This window comes from Octodon degus, unplaced genomic scaffold (assembly GCF_000260255.1).
Source record: "Octodon degus isolate 3935 unplaced genomic scaffold, OctDeg1.0 scaffold00116, whole genome shotgun sequence".
In the NCBI taxonomy this organism is placed as follows: domain Eukaryota; kingdom Metazoa; phylum Chordata; class Mammalia; order Rodentia; family Octodontidae; genus Octodon; species Octodon degus.
Window position 1 is genome coordinate 7,250,833 of NW_004524692.1, and position 17,645 is coordinate 7,268,477.

General features: G+C 49.2%; 1 protein-coding gene and 1 pseudogene across 1 annotated transcript; both read right to left on the minus strand.

Annotated features, from left to right (window-relative positions):
- Nucleotides 1-206: 206 nt before the first annotated feature.
- On the minus strand, nucleotides 207-1,856 carry Fcrl6 (Fc receptor like 6). Its single transcript, XM_023699798.1, is given in 5 exon segments — nucleotides 207-337; nucleotides 696-832; nucleotides 834-897; nucleotides 974-1,255; nucleotides 1,658-1,856. Coding segments are annotated over 5 exon segments (813 nt in total).
- A 1,651-nt stretch (nucleotides 1,857-3,507) lies between these two features.
- Nucleotides 3,508-3,809, minus strand: LOC101565941 (annotated as a pseudogene).
- Between the last annotated feature and the right edge of the window lie 13,836 nt (nucleotides 3,810-17,645).

Consider the following 17,645-nt stretch of genomic DNA (forward strand, 5'->3'; position numbering starts at 1 on the left):
CTGTGACCATTAAGGTAGTGTGTGTCTGCGCATGCATGTTTTGGAGGCTGCAAGCAGCCTTCTCTGTGTGTGACATGTAAAGAGAAGTCAGTCCTCCCACTCAACCCTCTAGAGAACAGTGGCTGATCCTGCTGGGCTCTGGCTTCTCCAGGGCTGGGCAGTGCCTGCTGTAGGGACTCAGCAGCCAAGAAAGCCAAAAGGAGCTACTAAGCAGCTTTTCTCCAGGGTCTGCACTACGCCAGAAGTGCAGCAGCAATGGTCATCACACCCGGCAGGCTCCCAAGTGACCCAGCTGCCAGCCAGTTGCTGTTGGAGGGGGTGGACAAGGCTTTCGAACCTGGGGGAGAAGGTGGGGGGAGTGACCTCAAGCACTGAGCATGAGGCACAGATGTGCACTACCTGTTGGCTCAGAAAGGCAGAATGGTGGCTTTAGGAGAGCCATGTGGCCTGCAGGAGCCTTGAGGTAGCAATGAAAGATAGCTCAGAAGATGGCAGCATGACCTGACAATACCGTGGACCTCCATGTACCATGCACCATGGCACTCCCTTCTGGGTTCAGTGCACGAAGCATGCTTTGTTGTGCAGAGCCTGCCATGGGCTGCCACTGGCTGGGCGTGGCGGGAGGCCCTAGGAGCGTGAAATCTGACCGCTGCCAGCTTTCAGGGCTCAGAGCCTGGTTCAGGGATAAGACGCACCATCCAGGGAAAGCTTCTTGGACTCATTCTTCTCTCTGGAAATGCTGTTCTTGGCCTCACAGGAGTGGCTTCCAGCATCTTGCTCTGACTTCACTGGGAGGAAGGAGGAGACAGCTCCACCATGGAGGACAGAGTGAGTATAGGACAGGACACAGGAGCTGGGATGGCGTGTGGGACAGGAGGGTCAGCCTGACCATCCAGGCTCTAGAGATCCTGCCCCACTCCCAAGGTCCTGTTGTCTGGGCCTCTAGATGGTCCCGTGTCCTTCTCTTGCTTACCCTGCATGCTGATTTGTAGAGAGAGGCTCTGTTTCTGAACTTGGCCACCCGCAAGGGCTACTTTTTACCAGTAAACTCCAGAATCTCCCTTTTTGACTCCTGGAATGCACAATTCTGCGTGGTCGTCTGTGTTCTGCATGGTGTGGCCATCCTTGTAGATGGCGAAGAGCCTTGAGGTTAACTTCTGAGGGTGCAGCTTTGTCTGACATCTCAGGCTCAACAAGCCCCCTTCATGAGGCTCTGGAGAGGGGTCTGTGCTCAGCACAGGAGGTTGGAACAGCTCTGCGGAAACATTACTGCCTTGGCAGGGGGGCCCTGGTCAGTGAGACCCAGGAGGCTGAGGACCGAACTCTAGTACAGCTCAGGCTGCAGCTCCATGACCCATATGGGAGAGCGTGTCACCCCCTGACCCTGCATGGGCACCCCCACAGACCAGAGTCTCAGGAGTTCTGGGAGTCAGAGCCAGATAGGCTCTTGGTGGATACCTGGTCCTCAGAAGGGAAGGGAGCATGGCTGGGCTGTCCCAGTATCTTTTCTGTTCTTCTCCGGCTCCAGATGTGTCCCTGAGGGGTGAGGGGCCATTTGGACAATGTCAGGGATCTCTTAGGTCCCTATATGCCAAAAAGAGGGGTTCTGCCCAGGGAGCTACTAGCTGCTAGAGACTGGACTCTGAGAAGCACCTACTGCCGCCAACCCCTCGGAGCTGGTGTCTCACCTTGCTAACTGCTGACATTTGGAGGAAGCGGTATCTGAGAAATATCACCACCCCAGTGCAGGGGTGCTGCCCGCTGCTCTTCAGTGTGATTGCCTTAATGTACAGAGGCTGGTTGAGTTTAGAGAAACCAGGGAATTCTTCTTTGTAAAACTTCATCTCGGACAGCATTACGCATTCCTTTGCCCAGCACTGCAGTCAGATTGTCTCCTTCAAACACAGGGCGTGGCAAGACTAGGAGGTTTAGCCAGCCTGTGAGACACAGGGACAGGGTTAGCATGGAGCTGCAGGTCCACTCAGCCCAATCTCCTCTTTGTCTCCAGCCTGAGGCCGCCTGAGGCACATGAAGACTTCTGGACAGAACTTCACAGCTGCCCATGTCCAGGTCTCTGTCCCACACCAGGTCAGGTGGGACCTTGACTTTCTTCTCTTATTCCTCTTGCTTTTCTCTGTTTATTCCCCTCCTCTTCCTCCTCTGCCTCTTCCTCCTCTCTCTCCTCCTGGGCCTTCTCCCTGGCCTTTTCCCCTCCCATCATTCCTTTCCCCTTTTACATTGTGCTTTCTTTCATCCTTTGCCACATTTGACAGTTAAGTTCATCCTATCCATTGTCCAGCTTCATTTTTTCAGACTCAATTTCTCTCCCTAAGATAGGCCTCATATCCCCCAGCTACCCCAGAGCCACGCTTCATGCAGCCTTTGCCCTGACAATAGCTGCGTCCCTGTCCATCAGGCTAGAGAGGAGCCAGTGGAGGGGCTTTGTGAGAGCTGCCATGGCCAGGGCCCGCTCCATCTTCCCTCCCCTTACCACTTCCCTGGCCTCCATCTGCAGCCCCAGCAGGGAGTTTCAGCTTCCACCATAGTCATGAGAGGGCTTTGTCTCCCTGTCCTCATTCCTAACACAATTCTGTGCCCCGATGTGATATGGACAGGAGAGGAGCTGGTAGAGAGCCAGCATTGTCTGCAGGGTTGAAGCACGGGCCTTGTTTCTCCGTCTCTCTTTGTACCGCTCTAAGAAAGGGCTTAAGTTTCCACCCTTACATCACACAAAATGTCCTTGGAACTCAAGATGGTCATAGCCTAGAATTTTTCTCTACTTGGCAGAAAGCACCCTCTTGGCCCTTGGAACAGGGCTGGAGAACAGGAATAGCAGAGAAAGAAAAGACTGATGGCCAACAAGGGCCTGCTTCTGTGTACAGGAAAGGGAAGAAAATGAGTCCAAGCTGTGTTGAACAGAGAACACAGGTGCTCCAGAGTCACACTGAGCCAGGGGACAGATGTCCTTTTGAGGGACTTAGAAGAAGGTCCGGAGCCACTCTGTTGAGGCTCACTCGCCCTGTGACCAGCCTTAGCCTTAGCCTTAGCGTTAGCCAATGGAGATGCTGGCTTCTCATCTTCCTGGACACGAGCCAAGAATCCCAGGGAAGGAGCCTGAACTGTGGCTGCTCTCCAGGTGCTGCTGGGAGACCCAGTGCACCAGCCATTTCCATCCATTCAATACTGCCCCAGAGACTCGGAGTCAGCAGACATGGAAAGACTTACCACTTGCCCCAACACAGCAGACAGCAAGAGAACAAAGTGAATGCTTGGATTAAGTAGTAGAAAGAACTTTCACACTGGGAAGAACTTCCATACCTGGCACTTCAATGACTGGGGTTTACACCCAGCCAGGCAGCCAACCACCCAGCAACCCAGCCATGCAACTGTCTAACTACATAACTAACCTCCGAATTGCCTTGCCTCCTGACCATCTCACCCCCCTTTTTTGGTATCACATACTTATTTTACTGAGTTTTTAAAAATTTGATACATGTCTCCACCATATTACAATTGAGCCATCAAACTTGTAGCTTCATCAACATTAACTGGTTCATTTTCATGATGTGGTTGATTAATCAGCTCCTTCTGCCAAGGGTCAAGAGTTAGCCTTTTTGAGAAGAGTGCATGTTCCTTCTGAATGCTTACAAAAGCATTATTTATTCTGCACACTTTTTCATCATTCACAGTGTTTATCTTCAGATTAGTGGTAACTGGTTTTGCTTTGTTTTTGGACTTAAAGTCTTTTTTTGGCTGGCTATGTAAAATACATTTTTGGACTTTTGCCTTCTTACTTTATTCTTGGCCATTGTCTTTGATGTCTGTGTGCTGCTGCTCAGGCTCCAGGGGACGCCATCTGCCCACCTCACCCTTGTAACGAATCAATTTTTATGGCAGACCACTCCGTGACATCCTCTGCCCTAATGTGATTCAAATGTTGCCTCCTAGACAGGTTTTTCCTGGGGACACAATAAAAAAAAAAATTCTCCCTGGTCACTGTTACTATGTCCAATCGGCATCCGAACACTTATTATTTGAGTTTATCTTATTTGTTAAGTTGTCAAGACGCTATCACCTATTTTCTTTTGTTTAGAATTAGAATAAGCAGGGGCTTTACCTTTTTTCTGTACTGAAGATTGAACCCAGGGCTTTCACACTGGGCTGTGTCCTCTCCCTTTTTTAAATTTTGAGATAGGTTTTTGCTACTATGCCCAGGCTTGGCTCAAACTTGTGATCCTTCAACTTCAACTTCCCAGAGTGCTGAGATGAAAGTTGTGCCTGCCATGTCTGGGTTGATTCTGTTTATCCTACCCACTGCCATGTCCTTATGTGTAGGACGTAGGCCTGGAGCATAGTGCGTGACCTACAGGCATTTGTTGAATAAGCCCATGCATGCTTTCCTTTGCATCCGATCCTGTGGGCCAGGGATCGGGAAGTAGAAGACTTGGGACTAGACTCCTATACCAACATGGCCAAGGGCCCACCTCCCATACACATAGAGGAATCTATATAGCAAGGTCTGGCCCCAGTTCCTGTGGTTCAGTATGTCTGCAGAGCTGTGGGGAAACAGAGTATGGATATGCTCAGACATTCAAGGCCATGTTCCGTGGTTGCATAGTCAAGCATGTGGGACATCTTCATCTCAGACAAATGAGAGAACTGTAAATAAGAGACATGTATCATGCACCATCATGCATGTGGAACCTGCACACCCTGCGTCATCGCTTTAGATAATCATGAATTGTCCCAGGGATAAAGGGCCCTACATCGAAGGGCATAGTTGATGGAGCATAGTTTGTGTTTCTGGGCAGGGCACGCAACAGTGAAAGGCTGAAGGACTGGGGTCGTCAGTTCAGCTTGTCCCCCACACTGACTTGTGTCCTTCATTGATGACATGCCCTCATTTCTGCAGGGAACACTGAGAAACACAGGCTTGGCCCCAGGAGAGGTGGGTGAAGACCCTCTCAGCACACACATTTCTTATATTCAGCCATATGCTGCCCTCCTTGCTGCCCACTTTGGACACAAATGTGGCTTTTAACCTGATCCTCTACTTTCCTCAGTTATAATTTCTCAAGTGTGCAGGGAACTATGAGAGTCTATTTCTTTTAACCCCTATACTCATCCATTTTCTCCACCCTTCTTATCTATGAACTTGTTACAGTAGAAAAGAGGCCAGATTCAGAAGAAGAGGCCCTGCGCTTGGCTCATGAGTCTGCCTCTACCTGTGTGAACTTGGACAAATGCTCTAAGTTCTAAGAGCTGCCATGTCCTCATTCTGTCATATCACATAATGGGAATGGTAGTTGTATTATTTTTACAGGGTGATTGTGAAGGTTATATTGCCCCACTGACTGGAAAAGTGGTTACTACATTAAGTAAAAGCAGAAAGCCTGACTCAGAGTGACTGACAACTCACTCTGTAGTTGTCTCCACTACTTTTCCCTCCTTACCGGAAGATAATCTTGTAGCTACAAAGTGCTAAATAAACAAGTCAGGGGTGCAGTACCCTAGCCAAGAGAGAAGGCAGCTGGAGACCACAGAGCCGGTTCAGAGTAGCTCAGGTCTGGAGGTCCCACTGACTTGCTGTCATGTGGTACTGCAGGGCCTTGGGGACGTGACTGCAGAATCACCTTTTGTGGTCAGGACGGCAGCCCACTGTGGATGTATAGGGCAAGAAGACCCAGCAGCTTTGCTTGTAGAGCCTGAAGGTGAGGTGAAAATGTGATAAGGTGGCCAGGAGCTGTGGTGAAGTGAGGTTACATCATGGAGTTCCAAATGGCGGGGACAGCAGCTCTTTGAGCTCTGTGTTAGCCAGTCACCTTGGGAGGGAGAAGAAAGTCTAGCTCCTGGTATGCTGATAAAGGACGCTGAGACGAGGAAGAACAGCATGAGAACTGAGTCTAGAAAGTGTTTCCCATTAGATTTGCTGAGGGAATGGGAGGTATTCATCTGAGAAAGTTGAATAATTGTGGTCTTCAATCATTTGGTGGGCTAAACTTAAAAGAAGGGACTGGCTTTTTGTGAGTTATTTCATAGGATAGAAATGAAACTAATGCATGGGAATTAGCGGGACCAAGAAGGCAGATTCTAGCTCAATGTGGAGCAGCTGCTGTGGTCCAGTGTGCCCAGCTGGGCTCTCCCAGGGTAGAACATGCGGCTTGGCCAAGTGCTGCTGCTGCATTGCAGGAGGATAGTGTGGAGACCCCATGCCACATGCCACAGACCCTGAGAGCGTGCGGGACACAGGCTCAGAGGAGGAAGGAGGTTGCTACTGCTCGCTCGGAAGGAAAGTGAAGACCGTCTCCCAGTTCATCTAGTTAGCGTTGGGACCTCATCAGCAGGTTTAATGCCAACGTGGTTAGCCTGCTGGGTCCCTGAGAGCCTACAGCAGCCACAGCTACCAATCACTGTGACTCACTCCCCCCTCCCATCAGGCATTTGCAAGGAATTATTACTTTCTTGTTTTGCCAAATTAGAGTCCAGTTTCATCCAAACTAGTGGAGCAGCAGAGTGGAAAAAGCATGGGGTTTAATATGCTTCTCTGTTTTGTTCTATTAGCAAAGTGATTTCAGGAGACTTTCTTAATCTTTATGAACCTCGGTTTTCTCATCTGTTAACTAGGGATAAAAATAACTGCCTTATAATGTTCTAAGACTTAAAGGAGATGCATACACTATAAGGTAGATTTTTTTTTTCTTCATTTTCTCATTGTCCGCATCCCAGAGGAAATAGCAGCACTACACTATGGTGACTGTTCCTACACCCAACCCTGGGGTATGAATTTTAAGCTCTGTGTGTGTGTGTGTGTGTGTGTGTGTGACTGAGCATCAGGAACAGCTTGGAAATGCCTGGTGCTCCAGTACGTTGCGTCTCTCCTTTCCATTTGGTGTCTACATCCTGGGTTCAAAAATGTGATGTTCTCAGTCTTTATTTGGGCAAGTCTGGGGGCTGTTACTCGGACTCGGTCATGCACCTTGCCCTTGGGAATTTCCACTGGGCTCTTTTCCAGGCACTGGACTCTCCTGACCCTGTGTCAGGCGAGCATTAGATCTTCTCACTTGCCTAAAGGGCATTTGTAGGACACACAGGGTATGCACTGATGCAGCAATGGGAGAAACATATAAGGGTACTGACATTTTCCTCACAGCTTTGAATTCTTATAAATTCTGTCCAGGAAGAGATCTTGTTGAGGAACAGTTTTGTTCTTTTGGTTCCATGAGAACAAATAGCAAACAATGAAACAAGCAAGCAAACAGCTGGACCATCTTAAAAATATAGATCAACTCAGAAGTTGTTAACAGAAATAAACTTAAATGCATATCGTGTCTTGCAGGGGTGTGTGGTGACCCTGGCTGAAACAGCTGCACCTAGGGGAGCCAAGAGACCCTCTCCACTGTAGTCCTCCACCATCAGGCCACCTTCTTCAGGGATCCCCATGACCGGCCAGTGTGGGGACAGATGGAGAGGAGAGAGTGACAGGGAGCAGAGAGAATCAGTTTGCCTCTGCAAAGTAGGGCCAAGGACTGGTCAGATTCCTAATCCCCATCCTCACAAAGGGCAGAGGATGTGGGCAGGTGAGAAGGGTCAATTTGAAAAAAGCTTTGTGTATTCAGTGCCTAAGCCTGTGGGTGGAGTGAGAGGTCTGTCCATTGTAAAAGCTTCCAAGAAAACACAGTCTTCACAAAAACACTTCTCACCTTCTACTGCTCAGCTCAGTTCTCAGAACCTGTCTGATTTGTTCCTTGATCTCTTCTCCCCACTCCCAGCAGCCTCTTTTCCCTTTGCAACTTTGGGTTTCCTTTTGAGACAGCCCTGATGATTGTTTCAATCCAATTTCACTGGACAAAGATATGGCTGGGTAACACAGAGGCCTCAGGATGTGGTTTTCTGTTTCCCTGGTTTATCACTGGCACATGGAGAAGCTGTTCTGCTCAGAACCCAGGCAGATGGGACAGTGAACAGAAAGGGGTCCTGCAAGCCCTGTGCCATTGGCCCCGAGTATGCACAGATGTGTGCACTGCTCTTAGGCACCAGCCACAACCTCAGTAGAGCTGGGAAGGCAAGATCAGGTGTTCTGTGTCTCAGGAATCAGCTACAGACCTTAGCACCCGGGAGGAGATGCCAGAGACCAGTGACTTAGCAGAGAGCAGCACAGCCGTCCAGCACTGCATGGTATCTGTCCCGGGGTTGATAGGGGTGTGTCTGGGAGAGCACCTCGCCCAAAGGCCCAATGAGTGGGTGGCCCCCTGACCGAGTGTGGGGTGTGTGTGTGTGGGGGGGATGTTATGGCTTGATAGTCTAAATAAAGGAAGTGGGGGAGAAATTGGAAAAACTCAAGTTGTTATTTCCCTGTGTGGAAGTATATTACAAACATTTATTTTATTAAACACGAAGTATAAAAGAGCCAGGTAAGTCACTACAAGGCACTTGCCGATACTCCATAGCTGCCAAAACCCTCCACCAGGAAGCCAGGATGGCACATGGCTATGGGCAGCCTTCTTAGAAAGATCCAGAGACTTTCAAAATGTGGACTCAGCCCCTCTAGGCTGGGAGAAAACGCAGTGCTAAGCTTGTGCACCCCAGCCTGTCTTGAGAGATCTGTGGTTCTCGGAGACACCTCCGTACTGTATTAGGACCTGGGGTGTCTCCAAAGGCTCATGGGCCCAATAATTAGGTAGGACCTTTAACAGGTGGAGTCTGGTGGGTACAGGGGGATCAGGTCTTTGGGAGTGTGCCCCAAAGGGAACCGTGGGGCCCTGCTCTCTTCCTTTGCTTCCCAGCTTTCTCCACAGAATTCTCTCCCATGATGCACTGCCTCACTCGGCGCAGGCCCCCCTGCCCTTACAATATGACCACTTTGAAAAATGACCTGGCAGAATACGGATCCCTAGAAGATATGGATGCCAGGTGACCTGGTGGTTTGCACAAAATTGGCTGAACAGAAACATGGATCTCTCTCTGTCTCTCTCTGTCTCTCTCCCTTTCTTCTTCCTCCTCCTCCCATTCCCCCAGTCTGTCATCTCCCCCCTTCCTCTTCCTCCCCTTCCCTTCCTTCTCCCTCTCCCATAAGAAATAGTTTCTATGTACAAAAAAAAAAAAAAAAAAAAAAAAAAAAAAAAAAAAAGAGAGAGAGAGAGAGAAACATGGGTGGTCATTAAGCCACATGTACAAGAGTTTTCATAGCAGCATTCTCTATAATAGATAAAAAATAGAAACCATTCAAGGGTCCCTCCCAGAAAAGGAAGTCACACATTTCTACTATATCTAAGGATAGAACATAGAACATGCTGTGTGTGTGTGTGTGTGTGTGTGTGTGTGTGTGTGTGAGAGAGAGAGAGAAACCAGGGATTTCACACTGAACTGCACCCCAGGCCTTTTTAATTTTTTCTTATTTTGAGACAGGGCCTTGCTAAGTTGCTAAATTGCCCAGGCAGGACTCAAACTTATGATCCTCCTGTGTCAACCTACCAGAGTGCTGTGATTACAAACTTGCAGTAGAACATGCAAATTTAAGGTGGACCATAGTTTGGTAAAATAATAGGAAGTAAGTCTTTCGATCATTAGTCCCAGATAGCCTGAGAAGAATGCAATGTGGTTCTGAAGGCGGTGTGAAGAGGGTGCGCATCCTCTTTCCTGGAGTCTCCCACTCACTGGCCTAGAAGGCTGATTTGACACGACCAGGAGATTCTTTGGTGACTTGGTTGTTCAGGAGAGAGGTAAAAGTAGAGAAAAAGTAAGGTAGGAGCCATGTGGGATGAGAGGATCATTGGGCCTTAGAGCAGCTGGAGCGAGACACGCACATGTGAGTGTGCACAGCACAGGCGGAACCTCATGGTGGCGCAGGGGGCTCCAGCCGAGTGGGCTTCAGCTGAAGGAGGCAGCGATGACAGAGAGAGGGACCAAACTGCTTGCAGAATAAAGAGAGCAGCTGCGGGCCCGAGCTGGGAGGTAGGGCTCTCAACACAAACGTTCTCCAGGTCTGTGAGAAGCAACCTGAGCAACCGTTCTGATAAACCACACTTCAGAGGAGTTACCTGCAGCAAAGCTAATAGGAAACTGACTTCTATAATTAATGATGTGTAAGTCTGCTAAGAGCAAAAGAAGCTAGAGAGTTGATTTGGGTTTTTCTTCGGTAATGATTCCCTCGTTTTGTGTACATTCTGCTTTGGTGGTTTTATCAGAGTCTTGTGACAGATGTGTCGAAAAGAGGAAAATGGTCAAGAGACCTAACGTGCTACACAGGGTACTAGTCACTGTGGCCAGCAGTTTATTACTTTTTAAAATCTCTTTTGTCTTACCACAAGGTCCCTAACTGTCTTGGGGATAGGATATCTCTTCTACTTACCTAGTCATCTCTATATTTTCCTGCCAGCAGGTATCTCGATTTGAGTTGTCTCCAACTTTGTTAAGCCACAGGTCCAGGGGGTGAGGGTCAAGGCTCTGCTAGCAGCAGGGGCAAAAGATAGAGGGAGGCAACCTCAGATGCTCCAGCTTGCAAACAGCACTGGTGGTTTGCACACAGAGCTTCCGAAGCCCCTCCCTGGTCACCTCCACTGTCCCTGGCTTGCAGCAGCTGCATGGGAGTGGCAGTGACTTTTTCCTCCTCCCCTACAAGGTGTGGTGCTGCAGCTGCAGAGGTGGGCAAGCTGGCTGTTGGGGCTGAGCCTGCTACACACTACTCCCTTGGGGATCCAGTGGCCTTGGGAGCAGCAGTGGGGCTGATGTCCAGGAGGGGAACCTTCTGGGATCCATGCTAACATTTAGCCAAGACTCAAATGGGTTAGGAAAGGGACAAACATAGGGAATCGAGGGGCTGTTGAGGTGGGTAGATGACAGAGCAGAGATCCTTACTCAGAAGAGGCTTGAAGCCCAGGAGACCTCATTATTCAGGGTCACAGAGCAGCAGCTTTAAGGGTCAATGGCTCCTGGGGAATGAGGGGGGTCAGCTCAGTGCCCAGGTAAGGGGAGCACAGGAGAGCTGGGTAAGGGAGCCATTCTGGGCATCGAGGCAGCATGGTGGGCTTGGAGCCAACCACCTGTGCTTGAATCCTCACTCAGAATAGAGTACTTAGCTAGGTTTTTAAATCTTTCTGTGCTTCAGGGTCTTTAGCTCAAAAATGGAGAAATGATTTACCTGCAGCATAGATTTGTAATGAAGGTTAAGTGAGATCAAATCATAGCACCACAGGTGGTGATGTCTTCTGGAACTCTCCATGACGACAGGAACGTAACTCCTGGCCGCCGTGGCGACTGAGCACTCGAAATTGGTTAGCAAGAATGAGGTACCGCAGCTTCAGTGGCTTTTCTTTTAGTTAAATGTACATACGACATGTCCCAGAGACTGCCTTGCTGGCTGTCACAGGCCTGGAGTCACGCCAGGCGAGTAGGAAGCTAAGCCACCACCACAAGGAAGAGTGAGATGGGAAGCTTTGAACTCCGCAGCCATCTCCCAGCCTGAGCTTGGAGGGGTGAAGCTGTTGGTGCAAAGGCACTAGGCACACAGCCTGCGCAGACCCCAGCCACATTGCTTGGGGAAGCAGAGGTTCCAGGAAGGACCTGAGAGCATTTCTGATTTTGGGGTCAAAGGACAGAACAAATGGGAACATTGTACCAAAAGCCTAGAGTTTAGGACCGGAGCTGAAAGAGCAGCAGAAGGGTGGAGACGGAGCTAGACTGGGAAGGTAGTTCTGAGCTTGGCCTGCAGGGGCAAGAATCTTGGGAAGCATCTGGCCGTGACCACCTTCATTCCCTTCCTTCTAGGAAGTAACTGGAGAAAGCCTTTATGGACCCTTGGAAAAACTTGTGTCGGGTCTACAGCGACCTCTTGTGGCTACAGGGGCAATGACTGCTCTAAGGAGAGACTGCATGTGGACCACTCTATACCCATTCAACCCTACCCATCCTTCTTTCCTCTACCCATCGCTTCACCCATCCTTCCCCCAATGAACTTTTTATAAAAGCTCTTCTCTATGGTGGGCCTATCCTCGCCTCCATGAAACGACAAGTATATGCTGCAGCCTTTGTGTTTCTTGAGGCCTCTCACTCACATCTCCATCCATCCATTTGTTACTGTGTATTATACTTGCTTTATTGTCTTTCTCTAGCCCCAGTCTTCAATATGTTCAAAGGAGAGGATAAAATCTAATTCATCCTTGAATAGCACAGCATGGGAGTCAAGATACATCAAAGCAGAGTTGTTACGAGTTCTGGAGTCAGAAAAATATGGGTCATAATCCTGGTTATGTGGCCTAATAGGCGGGGTACCTTGGCCGATGACTTAGCCTCATTAAACTTCAGATTTTAAATTTGTAACATGGTAATAAATGGGTGATACCATATAACACCCCATCATATGCCCACTAATACCCAATAATATACTTAATAATGACTATTTATACTCAAATAATTATCGGGCATATTGAAAGACCCAATAATAAGTTGGGCGATACCCAATCTTGAGTATTGTGGAGAGGATTACCCTTTTGTGATCGCAGCATCTTGCACGTTCACTGCTCCACCTAAAGTTAGATTTGTTTATGCCTCTGTACGTTCTTGCCCTCCCAGTGCCATTCCACCATCTCTTATGAACTCAACCTCTCCATCGCAACTGGCTCTTTCCCATCGGTGCTTCTGAAAGGTGCTCAAGTCTTCTGCGTCTCAAACAAATCAAACCAAGCCAGCAGCCCTTCGCTTGACTTCATAGCCACCGCGAGGTTCCATCTGCAGCCAAGCTGTGCAGGCGCGCCACAACAGCTACAGGGCTTCTGCGTATCTCCTTAGCTCTCAGAGCAGCTGGGAGCAGCCTCACTCAGCTATCCAAAATTTCATTTCAGGATAATCTTTATGTGGTATAAAGCAGACCCTGTGGGAAGCACTGTGCGCTGGGCTGTGCTTGCTTCCTTCCTGCTCCTTTCAATCCACTCCAACTCAGCTGCAGCCTCTTCTTGTCTCCAGCATATCCAATGAACAGGTTGGTCTTCATTTGGTGTGAATGTCTGTGTGAGTGTTCCGCTGCTTTCCTTAAACCAAGCGACACAGCCCTTTCCAGCTTTCCTCCCAGCTCCTCTTCTCATGTTCCCCAGCAGCCGAGACGTCCCTCCTCAGGAGGCAATGAAGGAGTTATGCAGATCTTGGCCCTGGGCTATTCTCTTCCACTCTGTGTTCCCTCACTGAGTGTTTTCATCTGTGACTCAGATTGACCTCTAATCCAGTCAATCCCAAATTTATCTTCCTAGTCCAACCCCAATCCCTGAGTTTCAGCTCTGATTGTCTACCTCAGAGCTTCCATGGAGAGCTCCTTAAACTCCCACTGCAAAGACTGAAGCCAGCCTCTGCCTCCCAACCTGGTCCTCTTCCGGTGCTTCCTGGGTGAGCTGACATGACCACTTACCCTGATGTGCAAATCAAAACCTGGCTGTCGTGACTCTAATTGGCTCCATGTTACTGATAAACCCAACCAGAATGTTCTGAGTAACATGACCTCTTTGGATAAGGGAGATCACGTGTGTCTGCATGGACCCGGGCGCTATATTTCTGCTGTTTTTTATCTGCCCTCTGCTTTCTCTCCCTGCTGGCCTGGCTAAATCCTAGCATGTCTTAGATTTCACTTTGCAGAAGCCTTCCTTACAGAAATGCTCTCCTGACCACTCTGGGCCAGCTGCACAGGCGGACCCTGTTTTAGCATTTGACACGTTCCCCTGGCATTGTAACCGTCTCTTGCCTGCACGTTCGCTGCAGGACCATGAGCTTCCTGAGGGCCGGGGCCGTGTTTGTCTTGTTGTTTCCTGTACTCTCACGCCTGGCAGAGACTGGGCATTTAACAAACGTGTGGGGCAGGACTGAAATGAGGTGGCTCACCTTCTTTTTGTTCCATTTACTCACAGTAGCACTCAGCGTGCTGGGCAGTCTCTTCTTTCCTTCTGTAGGCTCTGAGTCTCTCAGTCTCTCTGCATAAGTAAGCTGATCACAGCATGAGATTTCTGTACATAAAATGGTTGGTTGATTTGGAGTTAGCCTCTCATCCATATAATTCGGGGCCTTTGTACTTTCCCTAGTGGCAGTGGGACATCTGTTTTTGTGGAAGGACTTTTGGCTTAATTGTTGTAGCCCCTTTGAGCTGCAGCTCCACACTCCATCTCTATTTTCCCCATTTTGATTTTACACGCACTCCTTACACTTCCTCTTGCATATACCTTCCAAGGTAGCGTATTATTATTATTAATTATTATTATTATTATTTAATGTGCAGCACATAGGCCATCCTTGACTAAAAGTCTCTGGCTACCAAAGGCAGCCTCAGAAATTGGAGAATGGCTCTAAAGAGAGGCTGAAGCTGCTGGAGGCTCATTCTTCCCTGGAGACTGTGGAAGAAAAGCATATATAATTAAAGTGATAAATTGGATTTTTTGGGTTCTCTGTTTACCACTGTCAAACATAATCTATTTCATGCAGTTATACAGAATGCATAAAATAGGTCAGAATTAATTTTCTTCAGTTTGCTTATTTTCCCCTCCAGTTCCCCGGGTAGATGTGGGGCCCAGATGGAAATGGGAAGCCCATAAGCTTTGTGTATTTAGAGGAGACGTTGGTAAAGGGTTTAGTGCACTGGACCCTGGGAGCTGGACACCCACGAGCAAGTAAACAATGACACAAGGTAACCAGCGTCTGGGACAGAGCAGGATGAGGAGCTGGGCCGACTCAGCCGGGCGATTGCCACTCTGGTCTGCTCTCCCCAGCTCCTTCCTTCTCACCCCTGCCGGCCCTCCCGCCTTCAGGCTCTCCCTCTACTTCGTTCTTTTCCTCTGCGTGTGGACACGCACAAATACCCCGCCCTCCCCCACTCCACTCAACTGCCCCTGCCGGTCGCAGAGCCTTCCGTGCTGCCAGCTCCGACGAGGGGCGCCTCTCTGCTTCCGCTTCACCGTGGCTCAGCAGCATTCCGACAGCTGGGGGAGGTCCCACGGAAATGCTTCCCTTCTCTGGTGTCTCTCACATCGTCCCACCTTCTCTACCTGGCTCAGGATGTCGGCTGGATTCTCTTCCTTTCCCTGACATTCCATGAAGGGATGCTCAGAGTTTGGTCCTGGTCCCTTTCCCCCTTGTCCGCTTACACTGTCTGTCTAGTCCCATGGCTGTAAATATACCAGTGCCACCCAGACTGATACCGCTGACCTGACCCGATCTGTGCCCTGGACTTCCGGCCTGAGTACTCAGGGGTGCCCCAGCACCCCTCCACCTGTGTGGCTCACAAGCACCTCAGTCTTAGCCTGTCTACCATAAAATTCTTGCCCTCTCCATGCAGTCAACAGTCTTTTTATTGTTTCTGCCTTTCTACCATATATATGTATTTATGGTATTGGGGATTTAAACCAGAGAGTGTTATTTGACCCAACTTAAAAAAAAAAATTACTTCGAGTTGCCACCAAGTTGCCTAGGCTGGCCCCGAAGCGGTGACATTGCGACAGCTGCCTCAGCCTCTGGAGTTTCTCACGAGATTTCCTCACCCCACCTCCACCCCCAAGCACGCTGCGCAAATGGAGACCTCAGAGTCATGCTTCCCACCTAGTCTATCACCAAATTCTATGGATTCCTCTCTAAAACACCTCTCAGATCTGCTTATCTCCCCAGCTTCCCAGAGACCCCCCCCCATCTTCTGCCTACCATCCTGCGAAGGCCTCGTCATTATTTATTTTTCTGTTCCTTTGCTCTTGCCTTCCTTTCTTGCCAGTTTACACGCAGAAGAGAAGAGTGACCTACTCGTGTGTACACAGGCCTGTGTAAGCGCTGTGCTGCTCAAAATCAACGCAGCTTCACAACGTGTACAAGGACACGGCAGCGCTCCCGCCCTCCTGCCCTGCCCGGGCTCCTCCTACACCGCGCTCCGGGCTTTGTGAAGGTCGAAGCGCCCTCCTTGCTCCCTCAGCCTTCGTTTGTCCCTCGCTCTCCGAGGCTCTTCTCCTTTTTTTTTTTTTTTTAATATTTATTTATTTTTATTTATTACATTTATTTATTGTGTGTGTGTGTGGCCAGCTCAGCCCACCAGGGGGCGGGTCTGGCTGGCATGTGGTGCTGGGGATCGAACCGCGATCCCTGTGCTTTGCCAAGCTTGTTTCAAGTAGGTGCTTTAGACCACTGAGCCATCTCTCCAGCCCCCGAGGCTCTTCTCCTAATCTACTACACGCCCCATTCACCCTTCCTAAAACCAAGGAATGGCACGAAGAAGCAAATACTTAATACACGATGAATTGAAACGTTAAATAATCAAGAGACTTCAGCATGTACACCAGGGTGGCTACTACCCAGCACTAAAATTTAATCTCAAATTTTTGTTATACTTGCTTCAAAGTTTTCTTACAGAAGTCCACTCCTGGGAAGCCGCAGAAGCCCCAGGGAGACTCCCTTAATTCTCGTCTCCTCCTTTCCTTTCCTTTCCCTGGTGACCCTAGCCTCACCTCATGCCCTCCTCCACACCTGTGCCCCAGCGACGGGATCCGGGGAGCACTCTGCACCCCACCCCATTTCCTCAGGGTGGTTTGCAAGGTGGAGTCTGACCGGCAGATGCGGCTTCCGCTGTCGCGGCCTCAAGGGCGTGGGGTCGGACGCCCAGCCCCGTCTGCCCACCTCGTGCTGGGGCTTGGTGCCGGTGCCGGTGCCGGTGCCGTGGCTGGCCACCGTCGCTGAGGACACTGGCACACATCTCCTCGGGCACACGGTTGAGTTTCTCTTGGGCAAAACCTTAAAAACAATTTCTGAATAACAGACTACATGTCGCTTCAACTGTGCTACATAATGCCAGATTGCTCTTTACAACAGTTCAGCAAATTCCTTCTCTAAGGCACCGCGGAGGAATTCCCCCAGCCCCACTTTCTCCCCACGGAAGGGCTCCGCCATGCCGACCACCAGGGGGCGCCAGGCAGCACGCGGGACTCCACTCTGCCCTCCACTGTGGTGGCGTCCCCTGGCGGGCGGGTGGATGTCAGGATTCCACCGCCACATGCACAAAGGACCCAAACCTCTGCCTGGGTCGCTGGGAGATGGAGGTCTAATCTTCCTGCCCCCTAACTAACTCTTTTATAAAATTTGAAAGCAGTACAAAACAAAAACTCCTTCATCTTGAATGAAAACTAAAAAGGACTTCTGTTGCTAAAATGAACATCTAGGTACATGCTTGAAATCCAAAATATACAAAGCTAACATTTTTCATTTCACATATCTGTTTGCTGTGGATGCTTCTTTTAAGATATAAAGCAGCTTTTGCTGGTCTTTTCCTACTCTTCCTTCTGGGAGGCAGCTGAGATCCAGAGTTTGGTGGGTGTCCAAACTCATTTTTATAACACGTGTAACTCTCCATAAACAACCCATAGCTCTGTTTGTTTTTATCCTGTATTTAATATTCTGCAAGTTTCTTTCTTACCTACCCAGTGTTGTTTCCAAAACACATCTATATTGATGCTGGTATCTCCAGTGTACTGTTTTTCTATTCTCCTAAAAATATCTTTGTACATTGTTTTCAGTTTCTGGTTATTTAAACAATGGTGCAAGTATATATTATGAAGGCAGAATTTTCTTTATCTCTTGTTTATGCTCAACTTTTAGCTCTGAAAAGTTTGGTCTGGCACATAGTAGATGCTTAGTAAATATGT